The 19846-nt window shown below is 29.9% G+C and overlaps 1 protein-coding gene across 2 annotated transcripts in view; it reads right to left on the bottom strand.

Annotated features, from left to right (window-relative positions):
* The window catches only part of LOC129951502 (uncharacterized), a 227404-nt gene that overhangs the window by 182315 nt on the left and 25243 nt on the right, over positions 1–19846 (bottom strand). For both annotated transcript variants that reach the window (XM_056063690.1, XM_056063691.1), the window contains exon 2: positions 17630–18463. In XM_056063690.1, coding sequence (XP_055919665.1) covers positions 17630–17713 — 84 coding nt within the window. In that variant the 5' untranslated portion in view covers positions 17714–18463. The remainder of the gene's footprint in view (positions 1–17629; positions 18464–19846) is intronic.

Genomic DNA, 19846 nt, shown 5'->3' with positions numbered 1-19846 from the left:
CACCTTATTTTAGATTTCAACACTTTTTATTCACGAATTTTTCTTAAACAAAAAAGCGTTTCTATTTTTTTTTCCAGCACAAACACGAGGTCGTTAAACAAATGACCATAAAGAATTATTTATTGCAACGAAATGTGCTTAAAAGTGATAGCATAATAAAGTTACCGTTTTCGATCGATCATATACAGTGGGGCACATGAGTTAATATTTCCTGCAAAAACAATGATGTGGCTAGATCAGTAAAAATAAAAATTCGTTTCTATTATTTTTTTCCATCGCTGTATATGTACATAAAAGAACTTTATAGAATTAAAAATAATATTCCAAAACTTAATGAAAAATGCTCACTTCATCAGCAAGACTCAAAACTTTGTTTATATTTCCGATAAAAGTTCCCATGGCGAACCAAATAACAAACAATGCAAGTTCAACAAGTCAAAGAGTTGAGTACCTTTTCAAACAAAAAATCAATTTGTTTTTTATTAAAGGTACTAACTATCCAGCTAAAAGGTGGAAAAAAGGTACAAAAGCTATGGAAAAGTTCGAGTGCTTATACCCCCCAAGGTTATACATTATTCCAAGAAACCTTTCAATTCAATTGATGTAAACACTTTCAAATAATCACTATTATTATCTAACTACTTCGTATTATAATTTTTCTACCTTTATACCATAAATGAATACCAGAAGTACAAAAGATAAAAGCAAACAAAGAGAAACAATTTTTAATGTAATTTGTTCAGATTTGTATAACAAAATTACTTCCGCTGAATCTCTTCGATTGTATCACATAAAGAGAGAGCAAGAATAAAGCATAGGTAAGTATTTATGAAGGTCTATGGAAGTACTGTTTCTATAGGTAAGGTACACAATAATAAAGAACAAAATTTTCCTCCTCAGGGACAGGCAATTCAATTTGATAAGTCGGTTATTTGCCAAAGAAATTAAAGTACATATTGAAAGGCAAATAACCCATATTTTCCGGCCAATTAACCTCGAGTAAGGACTTTCTCCAAGATACAAATTGATGGCATCTACATTTCCACTACCACCTTATTCCTAGCTCTGCTCTATAGTGGCTGTTCGAACATTTATTTATTTTAGAAAAAAGAAATAGCTAAACACTGCAGAAGTAAAGTAAGAAGCAAAGAGGAAAGCGGCCTTTCTATAAAAAGACAAAAACAACATATACTTGCCGTAAACCAAGGTATCCTCAAGATTGCCCACAGAGGAATACAATTTTAAAAGGAGCGACGATGAACAAATAACCCCCTGCCCCAAACCCTTCTTACTACGGTTTTTTTTTACATTTTTTAAATAGAAACATTGAAAGGGCTGATATGTTGTTTATTTTTTTCTTGTTTCTTCTAAAAGCTGAACGAGAGAAGAACAAAAGCAAACAGTTTTTTATCCTTCTTAGTTAAAAAAAGGATATTTTCAGTCTCGGACTTGGGACGAATAAATTACCTTTGTTTTTCTAAAAAATGAAAAGTTAACAACTGGTTTCTGAACTAACTTCAATAAGTTTTTCAATATGGGATGTTCTATGATCTCACTGATAATTCTTTAGAATGATGATTCTTTGAATACTACTTTAGGCTCTTTGCAAACTGAATCCACTCCTGTAAAACTTCAAAGTTTATTGGTTCGGTGAGATAAAAAAGGCCGTAAGCTCAGAGCCTAGATTAGAATGACAGGATTTGATATGAGATAGGAATTTTTTCCATTTCGATTATCTCATATTTCTTTTTCTTTGTATATTGTTGGTGTTTTCTTTTTTAGAAACAAAGAAATTGATAGTTGAATTTCGATGGAGGTCGAAGTGGATTAATGGGAGAGTGAGTGTGAGTAAGTGCGGTTTGCGTTTAAGATAAGGGAAACATTCTTGGAATTATGATATTTATCAGAGAATTCCTTCAATCAACATTTCAAGTCTGATTTTATTTTGTTATTTTTGGAATGCATTACTTTTTCTGGATTTCAACCTTTTTCGAACATTATAATGTTAAAGGGCGTTCTTTGGTGTTGTTAGTTCTTCCTTGGCACTTAATTTGATTATGTATGTATATGTTTAGAAAAAAATAAAGAAGGAATTCTGCCTTTCTTAATGTTCTGACGGTTATAAAAATTGTGTAAATTTAGAACCTCTTTACGAAATTTTGCTGTGTTACATTAATGCTACTATAGGTGGAAGTTAACCTCCATATGAAGCTTTTAAGCAAATATCAATGCTCTCTAAAGGTGTAAACCGAATTAAGTTGTTTTTAAGTTTTTATAAAATTCAAAAGTTAGCGCAGGAATAAAACAGCTCATAAAAACTTGTTTTAAACAAAGTTTTTTTCTTGTAAATTAAAAGTTGATAAGGATAGAAGACTAAGAGAAAAACTATCAAGTTAATGTAATGGGACATTTATGTGAATAGCAAGATTGGATCAAATTGGATATCAAAATTCTCATAAAAACTTTTAAGAAGACATTCAAATATCAATTCATAATACCACATTAAGTAAGAATTAATACTATTAGAAATTATTCAAGTAAAATATGGCCAAGTGAACAAAAGATAACATTCAAATATTGAAACAAATGTTATTTCCATTAATTGGTCGTATTGCAATTTGACGAAAGTCAAACAAGGCCAAGATATTTTGATGAATGAGACCAACTTTGCTCTGTTTTTAAATGCAAAAATAACTTTTTTATGTTGTCCTTATTTTAACTGGGCTTTATTTTACGGTGATTTGTGAAATAACGCTGACTTTTAAAATTAATATTTATAATGCAAACTAAACCCCACCCCGTGCTCAAATTCTATAGTAAGCCAAGCAGAAAAGGAACATAGCGAGTGTTTTTTTAGAAGTGTGATTTTCATTCTAGCAATAGCTGCCAGTTGAAATATTTTCAAACATTTCAAAATTACCAAAAATATTTTATATATATGTATAATGAAATAGTTTGATTTCAAAATCAATTTTTGTTAACGAGATTCTTAGTCGAAATCAATTTTTACCAATTTAGTAACATTTCTTTAAAGTTTTTATTTTTTATATAAACAAATACAAATTGGATGAATGAAATTAATATGAAGTCAATACCTTCTATTGTTCACGAGATATCAAGATCCGAACATTAATTTTTTATGAAAAAAAACCAAAGTTTATATTTTGTAAAAAAGCTGTCAATTCCATTTTTTTAAAAAAATACCTATTACGGAATGTTGAAAACAATATTTTTTAAAAAAAATTGAAGCCAATATTTTAAATTTATGAAAATGTTTTTAACATTGGAAAAAAAAATTTGAGACAAATTAACAAAAGTTGGTGAATATTTTTTTTCGACGAAGTCTTTTCAAAACTTTGAGATATTGGTTTCCAACTAATTTTATCTTATAAGAAATGTTGTTTTCAAAAACTTTCAAAATCGAATCAGCAGTTTTATTTTACAAAAAATAAATACCTATAAAAAACAATACAAAAACTCAGTAAACATTTACTTTCGACTCAAACAGCTTTTCAAAAATTAAAAATATTGGCTTTAAACTTATTTTATCTCACAGCAATAATTTTTTCATAAGAATTCAACAGTCCGTTTTTTTTTTCATAAAAAATAAAATCTACAAAAAACAGTACATAAATTTGGTAAAAAATTATGTTTGGTTCTTGATATCTCTCAAACTATTTTCATTCATTCAATTTGTATAAATTTAAGAAATGCTACTTAAATTGGTAAAAATTTGTTTTCGACTAAAAATCTATTTAACAAAACTAGATTTTCAAACTAAACTATTTTTTTATATGAAAAATATTGTTAATAATTTTAAAATTTAGCTTACAACTTTTTTACATAACACGAGAGCTTACAAACATTTTAAGCAAGACAAGACAATTAATTTCTGCTTTTACTCTATAGTTTTTTTTATTTTTCATCTCTTATTTGTAACATTACTTTCTCATTTCAATTATATTTTTTATTACTGTCCTTAACTTCGTACTAAGTTTTACAACTTCAATTATAAATACAATACATTAATTATCTTTCAAGGATTTTTAGCATACAGTAAATCTTCTTTGCTTTTTTCTTTGTGCACTTTGAATTTTATTGTTTTCATTTGCGATGGGTGATCTTAATTTGCGCACCATGATTAATATTTTGAGTGGACATCAAACTGGCCTTAGGGTATCTCACATCAATGCATAGTTTGCTATGTAAAATTCTGTTCTAATGTTGACGTGGTTCGTGTATCTGAATCTTGGCTTTCTGAATCTCAAAACAACAACATATGCTCTCTCACAGGTTATAAGGTATATCGTTCAAATAAAGTATGCTGCAGAGGTGGGGGAGTTGCCATGTATGTCAAAGAAACATTAAAATCAAGACAGATAGCTGTCTCTTGTAACGAAAGTGAAATGGAATTCGCTTTCGTAGAAATTTCGAATGGTCAAGAAAAAATTTTAGTGGGAACAGTATATCTCTACTTTAGAAGAGGTTTCAATTTCGTACTCTAACATAATCCTAATTGGTGATTTCAATTGCAATATCTTAGAGGAAAATAACGTATATGACCAATTTCTGACGCTTAATCCATTTTCTGTAAACACATCTGAGCCTACACATTTCTCTAATAATGGTAATCTTTCATTGTTGGGTCTATTTTTAGTATGTGATCGAAATAAAGTTATTCACTACGATCAACTATCTGCTCCAGGTAATTGTAATTCAATTGTATGTGAAAATCAACATGGTTTCGTCCAGAATAAATCAACAATTACAAACCTACTTCACTTCACTTCTTTCTGCCTTGACTCTTTCGAAGATCGTAAACAAGTAGATTGCGTATTCACAGATTTCAGCAAAGCCTTTGACAAATTGTGTCACAAGACTTTAGTCCATAAACTTAAGGCCTTAGGGTTTAACGACAAATTCTTGACGTGGATCGCGTCTTATCTCAAGAACAGAAGTTATAGCGTTATATTCAGAAATGAATTCTCCGACCAATTTTACGTCAACTCTGGTGTTCCACAGGGTAGCCATTTAGGTCCTTTATTATTTATCTTATATATAAATGACATAACATCCGTTATAAAAAACTCCTCCGTTTTAATATACGCTGATGACATTAAAATTTTCAAATCTATTAGTTCAATTAATGACTGCTCACAGCTTCAAGAAGATCTTCATAGTTTTAGGGAATGGTGCAATACAAACCGACTTTTATTTAATATTGACAAATGTAAAACTATGTGTTTTACACGCAAAAAAACAATTATAGATTATAACTATTTATTAGATTCTTAATCCCTTTGTAAGCTTTCCATTTTCTCTGATTTAGGTGTTATTCTTGACAGTAAATTAACGTTCTGTGACCATTATAACTTTATAGTTAAAAAAGCTAACAAAATTCTAGGTTTTATTAAACGTTTTTCTCGTGACTTTCGTGACCCCTACGTCTTAAAACTTCTTTATGTATCATTTGTAAGGCCAATACTTGAATACGGCTGTGTTATATGGGCATCATACTATTCAGTCCATATTGACAGACTTGAAAGTATCCAAAAAAGATTTATGCGTTTTTGTCTTCGTTTTCTTCCGTTTTCCCAAATATTTACACCACCTCCTTATTCTCAGAGACTTTTGCTAATAAAGCTCCCTACACTTTCACAACATAGACAATATCTCCAATTTTGTTTTATTTTAAAATTAATTAATGGTTCTATTATATCCGCAACAGCTCTGAATCGTCTAAATTTTAGCTATAGCCCAACTAGCATAAGAAGACAGATACCTTTATGTCCGATCTTTAGCAGAACTAACTATGGTATGAATAGCCCTTTAAATCAATTGATTTCAGTCTTCAATAAATTTTATAATTTAATTTCATCTGTTAATGACAATGTTAAAAGTAAACAATTTAAAGAAAGATTTTTTAATTTGATATAGTATTTATTTATTTCTATATTGATTAAAATTTTAAATTAAAAATTATGTAAATAGCTATAAGTTTATATTAACGTTAGATAATTAACGGATTAAATAAATAAATAAATAAAAGGTTTTTCAAAACACGACCTTATTTTCTTAGTTTATGATTTCCACGTTGAAAGACATAGGCAAAACCATACCATCGAATACAGGAATTTCCGTAATTTGAACTATTCCGCCTTGGAACAAAATCTTGATACTATTAGTTGGAACTCTTCGTTAGATATATCTTCGCCCTCTATGCAGGTAGATTTTTTTACTGAAAAAATTAATGAACTTTATTATAGTCATGTGCCCCGAAGAACTAAAACTTTCAGTCGAAATAGCAAAACGTGGATAACGAGAAGTATTCTCTCTCTCATTAAAAAAAGAGATTTATTCTTCAAACGCTGGAAATTATTTCGCATTGACAGTTTTTATATAAATTATTCCAAACTGCGAAACAAAATTATTCGGGAGATACGCAAGGCCAAAGTTCAGACATATTCAACGCGGTTTCAATGCCGCATTGGGAAGCAAAGAGATTTGGAAGAATCTGAAAAACATAGGAATTGGTAAATTCGATAACAAATCTATAGATTTGCTTGACATAAATGCCCTAAACTTATCTTTTGTTTCAAGCACGACAGGCACCTCGCATTTTCCAGACCGGGTTAATTCATCGGAGAGTAATTTATCAAATTCTAGGCCTTATAAACCCCTTTTAGACTTCTCCCCATCACCCCGGAGGATGTAGTTGAGGCCCTTCTATCGATAAAATCTAACGCTGAAGGACTCGATATGATGCACCCTAAGTTCTTAAAAATTGTTCACCTTACCTTGCTACCATTCAACACACTAATTTTTAACTCCATTTTAAGAACACGTGAGTTTCCTTCTCTATGGAAAAAAGCAAAGGTTATTCCTATACCAACAAATTCCAAAGGAGATGAGTTTAGATCTATATCTATATTGCCTTTCTTGTCGAAAGTTTTTGAGAGAATACTTCAAAAGCAAATAAACTAGTTTCTAACACGGTTTGACTTATTGACCTCAAGACAATCAGGCTTTCGAAAGAAAAATAGCTGCTTGACTGCCTTGTTAAGTGTTTCTGAGGATATTAGAAAAGCAGTTGATATGGACAACGTTACTTTTCTAATTCTTCTCGATTTCTCTAAGGCCTTCGATATGGTAAATCACATCATTCTTTGCCTTAAGCTCTCAAATTATTTCAATTTTTCCTCCTCTGCAGTCGATCTATTGTTTTCTTATTTAACAGAACGTGAACAGACGGTTGAACATAATCAACAAAAATCGATCTTCTTACCTGTTGCGAATGGTGTTCCACAAGGGTCAATACTAAGCCCCTTGTTCATTTCAATGTATGTGAACGAGTTGCCTAGTATTGTAAAAAATTGTTCCATTCGCATGTATGCCGACGACACTCAGCTGTACCTAAGTTGTCCCTTAGGGATGATTAAACACTACGTTGCATGTATTAATGAAGATTTAAAAAGAATCGATCAATGGTCAATAGAAAATTGCTTGCTACTTAACCCGATAAAATCGAAATGCATCGTCATCGCTAGGAATAAGAACGATGTATCATGTTTTCCTCAAGTTGCTCTCAAAGAAAATGCCATCATGTATGTCGACAAAGCTGTAAACTTCGGTGTTTTGTTCAATATGACCCTGACTTGGGAGGACCATATCAATAGAACTGTGGGTAAGTGTTATAGTGTCCTTCGTATGCTTTGGCCATCTCAATATTTAATTCCAATAAAAATCAGAGCTCTTTTAATAAAAACGTTTTTTCTGCCTTTAATCACTTACGGTTGCGAAATTTTCTGCAAACTTGACTTCGAAAGCAAAAGAACACTTAGTGTCGTCTTTATCTGTGCTGTTCGTTATGTTTATGGACTTAGACGTTTTGATCGAATATCTAATTACGTGATTCAATTTCTCGGAATGACATTTACAAATTTTCTCAAATATCGAACTATAACTTTTTTCTCTGATATTCTTTAAACCCGACAACCTAAATACCTTTATAATGAGATAAGATTCCTTAACTCAAATCGTTCCGCTCAAGTTTTGGTCCCGCGTTTTTGTTGTGCGACATCTGAACGCCAGTTTTTTGTAAACTCCTCACGAATGTGGAATTCGTTACCACGTGAAATAAGAAGTTTAAATTGCGCAAAGAAATTAAAAAATGAAATATTACAAATAAGAATTTATGTTCTTACAATATTAGCTATTCATGATTAATAAAATACTAAAAATTGACAGACGGGATGGGAAGTTATCGTGGGTCGCATCCCAGCCTCTTATTTAAATTTGGTTTATTCTTAAAAGATTCTTATGTTTTATAGAAAAACTGTTAGTTGATTTGAACATCCTTTATTAGGTAAGACTAATTTAAAGCCATTACACGTATTTTTTTGGAAAGCGTTCATGTCGAAAATCAATTTATAATAAGTTGAGTAGTAATTTTTTGAAAAAATGTCGATTCGATTTAGGCAAAATGACATTTAAGCATACGAGTATGCAGTCGTACAAAATTTCGAACTTGAGATTTTAATCAGACATGACATTAAAATGATAGATTAGTTGAAAAAAGTGGGTACCCCGAGTCAGTACGTCTATTTGTCTATCATGGCCCAAATTGGGTCTATTGACCTCAAATTTGGATATTAATGTTTTGAGGCAATTCGCATTAGGCTTTTTTTTACGATTTAAAATATACATTTTTTAGTCAGAAATCGAAAATTGAAGTTTTGTCAAAAACGAATTAATTAATTCTCAAAAAATAATTAATTAATTTTTTTCTTAAAAAAATTGTATTATCTTTGGATCTTTGGGAGTACCGTTATTTTGACTTTAAATTTTCTCAAGAGCGTATAAACTGATTTCAATCGTTTTCTGCAAAAGCTCTTATACTAACGTATAAGCAAAAGCTCTTGTAACGTGATACACAAACAGGTATATTTTTTGAAAAAATCAATATAACGGTTTTTTTTAAATCAATAAAACTGAAAAAAAATTGTCACCTCCAAAATTTTACGACTGAAATATGATTTTATCTCTAAGACAACTTTGTGCAACGAAGAATAATGTTTTTGACATCTGATAAAAATAAAAACCTAAAAAAAAATGTATAAAAGTTGGTAAAAATTGATTTTCTACTCAAATATCTTTTCAAAACTTTGAGATATTGGCTTTAATTTACTTTTATCTTTTAAAAAATCTTGTTGTCAACATTCAGTTAAAGTTTGAAAAAAAATCGATTTGACAGTTTTTGTACAAAAAATTAAAAACCGAAAAAAATTAACAAAAGTTCGTAAAAATTGATTTTCGATCCAAATATCTCTTCAAAAATTTTAAATATTGGCTTCAAACTAATTTTATCTTATAAGAAATATTGTTTTCAACATTTGGTGAAATTTTTAAAAAATTCGAATTGACAGTTTTTTACAAAAAATAAAACTCTGAAAAAAAACAATACTAAAACTTCGTAACAATTTACTTTCGGCTCAAATAGCTTTTCAAAAATTAAAAATATTGGCTTCAAACTTATTTTATTTCAATAAGTTATAAAATATTGTTTTCAATATTCAGTAATTTTTGTATAAAAATCCAACAGTCCGTTTTTTTCATAAAAAATAAAATCTACAAAAAATAGTGCGCAAATTTGGTAAAAATTGATACGAGGACATATAGACAAACTTTTAAGCAAGACAAATCGACAGACGGGATGGGAAGTTATCAGTGTGGGTCGCATCCCAGCCTCTTTTTTTTATAGGAATTTTCGTTCTTAAAATAATTGACAATCTAATAAAATGTGACCAGCACTGCTATTTTTATAAACACAACTGTATGTTTACAAGTTTGGTGTATTTATAAATCATTAAAAAAAACAGTGCAAAAAAATCAACAATGTTGTCTATACTTATCAAACAGGTCTCAATAAAAGATTTTATGAAGTTTTTAATTTTTGAGCACTTAAAATGAATTGAAGTTAATCTATGTCTCAATTTTGTTCATTTTAAAACGTAAATGTAAGTACTACTCATGCTTTTATTTCATTAAGTCCTTTTTTTTAAATTCAAGACGTGCTCGTAAGCCTTGTCATTAAATTATAAAAATTCCGACATCTAGGCCATAAAGACGTAGTAAATAAACAGGCAACCACATATTCGCATTTAAAGGAATTCCATTAAAGTCTAATTCAAATTGTTCTATCTTATAAACAACACCTCCCAACCCCAACCCCACCCTCCATCACACTCTCTACATATGTAAGTAAATGTAATCATTTTCGCAAGGTTTAATTTATTTTCTGGTAAAAGTAATGCATATCAATAAGGGTTCATATAATAGGAGAGCATTAAATTTAGATTTAACGTCTGAGGAGTGAGATTAAAACAAACAAAAATAAAACATCTAAGCCAAGCCTACACGCACAATATCCTTAACCCCTAAGGAGATTCCTATGAAATTTATAAACTTCTCGGCCTGTTGTGCATTTCGTCGTCGTCATGGTATGTTGGGGTAGGGGGTGTGTGTTTATTGTCTTTGTACTGTCAATTTTTTTTTTTATTTTTATTTGTCTTATTATTATTACACGAGGCAAAATTAAAACTTCGTATTTTGGTTTCAAAAATTCTTAAGGACAAAAATTGTGTAATACTATTTTGCTCTAAAAAAATTTAAATCTATAATTCAATATAGGGCAGAATATCTTGTATCTTTCTGTTTTTATGTAGGTCTGTGTGATGTCTATATTGGAAAGATTCGAAGGCTATAGCCTTTGGGGAGACAAAAGAATACTTGTGGTTTATGTATATATTTTATGAGTTTGCAAGGTCGTAAACAGGAGATACATTGATGTAAAAGTTGGAATGGGATTCTTTCGTGTAATTTATGATTTGACGGAGAAAACAAGGATATTCAATCAGCTCTTTGTTCCACCTACGGCTTTCAGTTTCCTCGTTTAGGTTTACTTCGAATGTAACAAATAAACGAAATTCGAACTACATTTGGAAGGTTAATGTATTTCTGATACAAGCATTAACCTTCAGGCTATCGTATCCAATAATCCTAATCATATCAAATAAACAAAGTTGTTGATTTAGGAAAAATAACTAAACAAAATCAGAATATTACACAACGTTCTAAACTTATACAACACTACCTCATCATTTCGGAAGGAAACCGAAACCGAAGAGGCTTTAAAAGTAGATAGCAGCAATATAGTCTATTCAATTGTGAACTCTCAACACGTTTTTCAAGAAGTACTCTAATAAATTGGTTGTTAGAGGAAGGATTCCATTTCCACGGACAACGAATACGAAAGAACGTTTACTATTCATTCCCCACCAATAAGCTCTGAGCTTTGCATACTAAATTCTCACGCTGGCTGCTCAGCTCGTTGCTGGTTTCTTTTCTGGCTGCTGTGCAGTTCTTTTCAGCTAATTGAGTGAAATTAGAATTGCTAATTGGGGGCAAGTCAATGTTACAGAAAAATCATTGCCTTTAACCATCAAAACATAACGAACGATTCCTTTCAATGAGGTCCTGCTTTCACCTTTTTTTAATTTTATTTTGGAATGGACTGTTAAAGAAATTTTTGAATTGACTCGAAAGGAATTAGAGATGTCTGAGCTCATTGATTAGAGAGTTTTTTCTTTTAATTATAAATTGAATTAAAATTAAAACAAGAAGAAAATAACGTAATTAGTAGAACAGTAACGAACCAATGGGCATGATGACAATAAAATAATAATAAATTTAGTGGCGCGACAGCTTGTTGAAAACCTGGGTTTTAGGGTAGGGGAAGGGACTTTGGAATAGTATTTATTTCTCTGTGTGTCTTGACGTAAAGAGGATCGGAAGTGGGAGTAATATGCTGTTTTACAAACTTCAAAGAACAAACTTTTCTATTTTATAACCCTGGCAGTGTCGAAAAATTTGTTTTTCATCTCTCTGGCTGTTTCCCTCAGAAATTCATACACCTAATTGGTTTAGTAGTAAGGATTAAAAAATGGGAGTAGCAACTCAGAATTTAGATGTAGTTATTTCAAAAGTTGACATTTCTTGAATTTAGAATTATTAATAGAATTTTAAAGAAATATTTGCTCATTATCTTGAAATGATTTAAAAGGTTGTATTCAAACGAGTTGAACAAAAAGGAACTTTGAAACCTCTTTTTCTGTTTTTGTTCTATTCAGTAGCAGTTTTTTGAAAGATTTTGCCATGATTGGAATGTTGGTCTGTTAAATGTTCCTTCAGTAATGGTGGCTTACCTTATTGAGGTATAACAATGACTTCTGCAAATTTGTACAATTCTTTGTTTAAGACTTGCGTTTACTATAATTAGAGATTTTTAAAGGATATTGAGGGCATTTCTATAAAAATTTGAGAATTGATAAGATTGTAGTCTGGTGATATTTTTTATAAGTTGATACATGACTCTTAGTTCTTTGAGCTGGATTTTTATTTCGAATTTTACATTCGTCGTTTAACAAACTATAACGGATCTCTGGTCGCATTTGCTAGAAATGGTTAAAATATGGTGTTCATCAAAAAGATCAAGATGTTCTTTGACGCTTTGCTTATTCCATTGACATACTATACATGGACTGCTAGTGGTGTGAATTTTCCATACAAAATTTGAATAAAAATGGTTCCACTTCAAATAACCTAAACTAGCCCTTCCAGGCACAGTGGCAAAAGAAGCTATGAAATATTTAGAACATCTGTTTGTATTTAGTTGAGATAAGCTTTTTCTGACATAGAAAGTATTAAAGTATTGACATCTAGTGTAATTTGTTGAAGACAAACGATGTCATGTTTTTTTTTGTTGTGATCAGTGCTGTCGTTTTAATAATTTCAAGAGTAGTATTTTTCTATAATTTTGGAGAATATTTTCTTAAATTGAGAAGTAAAACAAAAAAACAACAAACACATGCTAGGCCCATGAACAACATTAAAAACTGAAAATAAAAGAGGGTGGGATGCGACCCACACTGATAACTTCCCATCCCGTCTATCGATTTGTCTTGCTTAAAAGTTTGTCTATAAGTACTCGTATCAATTTTTACCAAATTTTTTAAAAAAAATTTATAAAAAAAAACGGACTGTTGGATTTTTATATAAAAATTACTGAATATCGAAAACAATATTTTCTGTGAAATAAAATAAGTTTGAAGTCAATATTTTTAATTTTTGAAAAGCTATTTGAGTTGAAAGTAAATTTTTACAAAGTTTTAGTATTGATTTTTTTAGAGTTTTATTTTTTGTATAAAAAACTATCAATTAGATTTTTTTCAAAATTTTATCGAATGTTGAAAACAATATTTCTTATAAGATAAAATTAGTTTGAAGCCAATATTTCAAATTTTTGAAAAGATATTTCAGTCGAAAATCATTTTTTACGAACTTTTGTTAATTTTTTTTCGGTTTTTAATTTTTTGTACAAAAACTTTCAATTCGATTTTTTAAAAAATTTTACTGAATGTTGACAACAATATTTTTTAAAAGATAAAAGTATTTTAATGCTTTGATATATTCAAAAGTTTAGAAAAGATATTTGAGTCGAAAATCAATTTTTACCCACTTTTAGTTGGTTAAAAAAAATATTTCTTGCAAGCAAAAATTTGTCCCGAAGCTATAATCTCAATTTTTTGAAAAAATCAATTTTAACCCACTTTTATTTGGTTAAAAAAATATTTCTTGTAAGCAAAAATTTATCCCGAAGCTATAATCTCAACTTTTTGAAAAAATATGTGCCGAAAATCAATTTTTACCAATTTTTGCTACATTTGTTTTAGGTTTTTTGTAAAAATAATGTCTATTTGAAATCTCAAAATCTCAAAATTTGATTGCATGTTAAAAACAGTTTAAAGCCAAAGTCGCAAAGTTTTGAGAAGATATTTAAGTCGAAATTCAGTGTTTAACAATTTTTATTATTTTTTTGTTTAGGTTTATATTTTTTGTAGAAAAACTGTCAATTCGATTTTTCTCAAAATTTTTCAGAGTGTTGAAAACAATATTTCTTATAAATTAAATTAAGTTGGAAGCCATAATCTCGAATGTTTGAAAAGATATTTGACCCGAAATTCAATTTTTATTTACTTTAAGTAATGTTTTTTTAGGTTTTTATTTTTTATAAAAAAAAACTGTCAATTCCATTTTTCTAAAATCTTACCGGATATTTAAAACTTTATTTTTCGTTGTACAAAATTGTTTTGGAGATAAAATCATTTTGTATTCGTAAAATTTTCTAGGTGACAAATTTTGTTTCATTTTGTTTGTTTTAAAAAAGAACGGTGAATTGGAGTTTTTTCAAAAAATATACTTGTTCGGTATTACGTTACAATTTAATATATACAATTTAATTCAAGTCTTTAAAGTTATTGGTTCATGAGTTATTTAGCGTTAATCACCACAGTTGTCTTGCACGTTGTCAAGATGGAGATCAGCTAAGGTCAGGTTGAATTTCTGAAGTTTCCTACTCCTTAATAGTAGCAAGAATTAGCAATGCAATGGGGGCAAACCAGTCGCTAACGAGCTCATTCGGATGCCTTGGCAGGGTCCATCTTATCTTCTGCCTTACCCCAGTATATCGGCTCTGCCGGGGCTGACCTCTTTTTTCTGACCTACTCGTGGGACCAACATACAAGAAACTTAAACAAAATGGACGAAATAGACATGACGAACGTAGAACCCCCCACAGACTTGGAGGATGAACTCTTGGCCTCCAGCCAGGAGACTTTGAAGGGTAGCTCATTTAGCGCTGGTAGTTCCAGCACTTGTGAGCAACTCAAAACCACAGGAAATGGCTATAACATAATCGCTATGAAGCTTCTCTATAAATATATCCCTTTCAATCAAAGGTCAATCGAGTTTTTGGTATCAAAACGGCGCACTACAGCTCTAATTGGATCTCAGGCTAGGTTGCCTTAAGATCGCCATTTCTACCTACCTACCCAGAAGACAAAAAATTGTCATAATTTGATAATGGTAAAGATTTTTTTTTCAAAAGACTTCTTATTTTTGAGTAAGCAGCGGAATGTTAAGTGCTATACCAAAAAACTGCTTTTTCATATTTGTTAAAATAACGCCATTTTTCTTTCTAAACTAAAACGAATTTTTGTCATTTTAAATGTAGTTGTGAGCTCAAAATAAGTGTTTAAAAACATCAAACAATCTTTCTTCACAAGGAAGGGCATTATTATATTTTATTTAAAAGCAAATTTTCATTTTAAGACCTTTAAAAAGAATACAATTACAAATTTAAAGTTGGGTAAAGGTATGCGAATAGTTAAATTTTTTTACAAAATCGTACCAAAATTTGTTTGAAATTGTTTAGATTAGATTAGATTAACATTTTATTTCTTAAAATCCAAATAAAAACAATAAGATGAAAAGAAATATGTGACAAAAATATTTTTAAAAAAAATAGAGTTATTGCCACTCTAAGAAAAATTTTGCATTTATTAATTAAAATGGGTGGGGTGACCCTTAAAAGAAAATTTAAAAAAAAAAGTTAAAATATCATACATTTATGTAATGCATACAGAAATTAAATTAAATTGAAGTTAAACAATTCAAGAAAACATCAGGTAAATCCATTTACAAAAAATTCAATACTTTCATTATCAAGACTAAGGAGCCAATATTTAACTTGTTTTATAAATAACAAATGAGAAGTTTGCATCCTGATAGAATGGTGGAGTCTGTTAAATATCCGACATGGGGAAACATTATAAAAATTTCTAAAAGCAGTTATTCGATATACCAGTATAGAAACTTGGTTTAAAAATTTCCACGTAAAATATAATTATCAATTATTCTAAAATTAAGATTACCTGATATCTTAAAGAAAATTTTTAGAACTTTATAACAATACATATGTCTCACTGAAAGAATTTTCAAATCTCTTAAAAGTGGAAAACTAGGGTACAGGCGAGGCTTACCACATATTTTCTTCACAACACTTTTTTGCAAAACTAATAAAGGTTGTATTTTGTTATAATATGAACCTCCCCAACAAGAAATTCCATATTCTAGTTTCGAATGAAAAATGCCATAATAAATTTTAAGTAGCAGTTTGGAAGAGCAAACTTTACGCAAAAAGAAGAAGTTTCTAAGAGTGCACCGAAAATATTGTCTAAAATTCTCTGTGTGGTTATAAAAACTCATTCTAGAATCAATTATTAATCCCAAATACTTGAATTCATTAACTATTTCTAATTTGAAGCAATTATCACTACAGCTCATGGAATCCGTAAATGTTGTGGAAGTAATCATAGGATTACAGGTGCAGTTAAAAAGCTTCAATTTTGGACACTCAGTAGCGTGGAAAAAGAGATCAGCATTAACAATCTTTCTGCCAGACAAACTGAAAAACATTATCTTGGTTTTAGAACTTATTATCAATTTGTGCTCTGCAAACCAGATTCTTAACAAGCTGAGATCCCAATTTATATCCGATATAAGATTCAGACAACTATTTGTAATATACGAAAAACCAACATCATCTGAAAAGGCTGTAAGAGAACCCAGAAAAAGCAAACTGAATAAAGAATTAATGTATACCAAAAAAAGTATTGGTCCTAAAACCGAACCTTGTGGAATTCAAAATCGAATGTCTTTATATCACTCCTAACACCATCAAATCTCTTTGGGCTCTTAAATTTAAATAAGATCTTAGCCAATCATTAATGAATCCTCGAAACCCAGCACTTTCAAGTTTTCTATATATCTCTGTTTGTATATATCTTTGTTTTCAAGATATTTGAGTCTAAAATCATTTTTTACCAATTCTTATTCACTTTTTTTTTACTATTTTCTTTCTTTCTTTCTTTCTTTAAAACAAAATGTATTTGAACCCGATTTCTTGGCTAGTTCTTGAGATATGGAGGACGATAAAAGGTATTCCGAATGTACGTACACGCACACACAGAGATATCTCTCTAAAAAACGTGGATTTAGATTACAAGGACCTTGAAACGTCGAGAAATATCAACACTTATAATTTGACCAATTGGACTGATTTTACAACAACTGTTTATGGGAAGTAAAAATGACAAAGAAAAAAAAAACAAGTATACGCCACAGTAAACATAAAGAAATCAAACGTAATTTTTAAGATAAAATTAAATTTAAGTTTTCATTAATTTTATTCATAAAATCAACTTCATCCTTGAACTTAACTTATTTCCCGAAAACTATTCCTAAGTGTGAAACTTTTCTTATGTGAAATGAGTGTTTATTATCTAACTATGCCTTGTTTTTTAGTGCTGAATAATATCATAATCAGTTCACTACATCTTCACAAAGATAATTGAAAGAAAATCCCAAGGACACTAAGAAAAGTGTAAAGATGTGTAACCGCAAGCTGCCCACACCCTTACAAAAAAAAAAAAACAAACAGCAAAGTGAAATCTTTTTACTAAAATCTCTATTTTTACATCTAAACGATCCATTTCAAGAGAGTTATTGCTAAAAGGGTGAAATGTGAAGTCTTTTTCGCCTTCCAAATACTTACATAAAGATAACAAGGAAAATATTATAAAAACTTTACTTTCTTAAAAGGGAACAAAAAAACACAATTTCTTAGATATTAAGACACATAAAGTTTATATCTAAAGATAAAATAAATTACCGTGCTTAAATTCGTAATTTTCTCCAATTCCAATGTTGTGGGAGCATGATGATGATGACTGTGCAAGTGATGAGTGGTCAACATTATTGTGATATCCTTAAACCGATAGTAATCCACACATACACACAAGGGTATTTATGTTTTCTGCAGCTTTTTTTTTATTCTCGAATTTATAAAATAAAACAAGGACAACAACAAAATATTTTTTTTGCTTTTTCAAGGAAACAACAAAACCAAGACAAAATTATATAATAAGTTTACGCAGGATGTCTAGTGACTCTAGGGATCCTATTTATAGTTGTTGTTGTTGTTGACAACGACAACGATGATGACAAGGACGAGCACAAAAACGAGGACGACGACGACGATGACGACGATGTGGTTCCAGATTGTGTAGTACTCTTTTTTGTCGAATTCCTCACGTTTACGTTTACGTTTACATTTACCACACTCCACGGTGTTGTTGGGACGAAAAATAATAGCAATAACGATCCAATACAATATGTTATCCTGTATTTTTTATCATAAATATTTAGCTGCTCCCTGAGTAGATGTTTCAGTTTCAGTTGCCTATCGCCATTGAAGTTGTCATAAGGAATTATTGCCGCTGGTAATATACGAAGCCATCGCATAATATTTGATTTGTATCTTAGTTTTGTGCTGCCGGAGTAATTTGTGATTTCGACGACGACGATTTTGTCACTTGTGTTCACTTTATTCATAAATATTATGTACGTGGATAAATATAAATTGATCTATATATATTTTTTGTATTTATGAGCGACAGAGTGGATTTTCTATTTATTTTTTTATTTTCTTAATATTTTATTTTATCTATGTAAAAAATATAATATTTTTAGGTATATGAACTTTATGTTGAGGACTTTTGTGATATTTCAGGACATTGTATAAGCAAAAGTATATAACTTGGCCTTGTTTGAGTTTGTTTGTTTTATTTATTCAGTAATAAAATAAAAAAAATCAGTAGCTCTTTTATCAAATTATAATTCACCACAACTCAGGTTGCTTTATTAGATATAGTTTTTTAGAGATATTCACTATGAGAAAATACAAATAAAATTTGTAGATTTTTTTCAAAACTCAATTATAAACTTTGCATCTAAAATATGTTATTACACATATTTACTAACCGTCAATTTAAAATGAACATCAATTGTAAGGAACTATTTAAAACAGCTGAATTATTAATATAATACGCCCTCAACCCGATTATCTCCATGGAGTTACAATGCCAAAACCCTTTTATTAAACCCCTTTTTAAATAATATGAACAAACCAAAGAAACAGTGACGTATTTCAACCTTAAACACTAGATCTTTACTTTCCGAAGAAAAATGTATAGAACTCGAAAATTCCCTCTCGAAGATGTTATAAGACATGGAGAAATTGTTACATAACTCAACAACGACAACATTTTTGCATAATTTGTTTTCAAAAAAAGATAGTTGTTTGATCTGGCTTTATGATAGATAAAAATTTTAAGGAAAACATTGTTGAAAAAAAAGGATTAACCAACAGGTAGGAACTATAACAACCAATACAACTGTAAATCCTTTCAAGCAAACAAATTTTTTGTATAAGATTTCAGCGTTATAAATAATTTCGAGTTCGATTTGGATCACCGACTACTGCGAGCCCTACTGAAGATAAGTCACAACATAAGACAACTCCACATAACAACAAAGAAGAACTTCCAAAAATCCTCATCAATGAAGACATCAGGAGCTACAATTTTGATTTACATCAAAGCTGCTAGATACCAACATCTAGAAATGAACCAGTTTAAAATGTACATATGTAACGCCATGAAACAAACATTCAAGCAATTCCCAAAAATACTCATTCTGAAAACATGAGCAAAGAAATTACAAAAACTCTTGGACGAAATTTTAATTGAAATTTCATTCAAGAACTTGAGCGACTGCACTTAATGAAAAATTTTAACATCCGAAAAAGTCCAGCTTAAATTTCTTAGAAATAAAAATTAACTAGGTTTTCGTCATAGAAGAAATCCCAGAACAATGGAAGAAATCCGAAATTATTCTCATATACACAAAATGACAAGACTCTCTATACAAACAATTTTAGGCTCAATAGCATCATATCTTGCTTCTTGCAAAATGATTGTTTAATCGAAAAAGGGCAAATCTTGAATTCAATCAAGCTTTTGAGCAAACTTGGTTCAGAGCTGTGTTT

Source organism: Eupeodes corollae, chromosome 3 (assembly GCF_945859685.1).
Source record: "Eupeodes corollae chromosome 3, idEupCoro1.1, whole genome shotgun sequence".
Taxonomy (NCBI): domain Eukaryota; kingdom Metazoa; phylum Arthropoda; class Insecta; order Diptera; family Syrphidae; genus Eupeodes; species Eupeodes corollae.
Note: the sequence above shows the minus strand (reverse complement) of the source record. Positions and strands in the feature narration are given on the sequence as shown.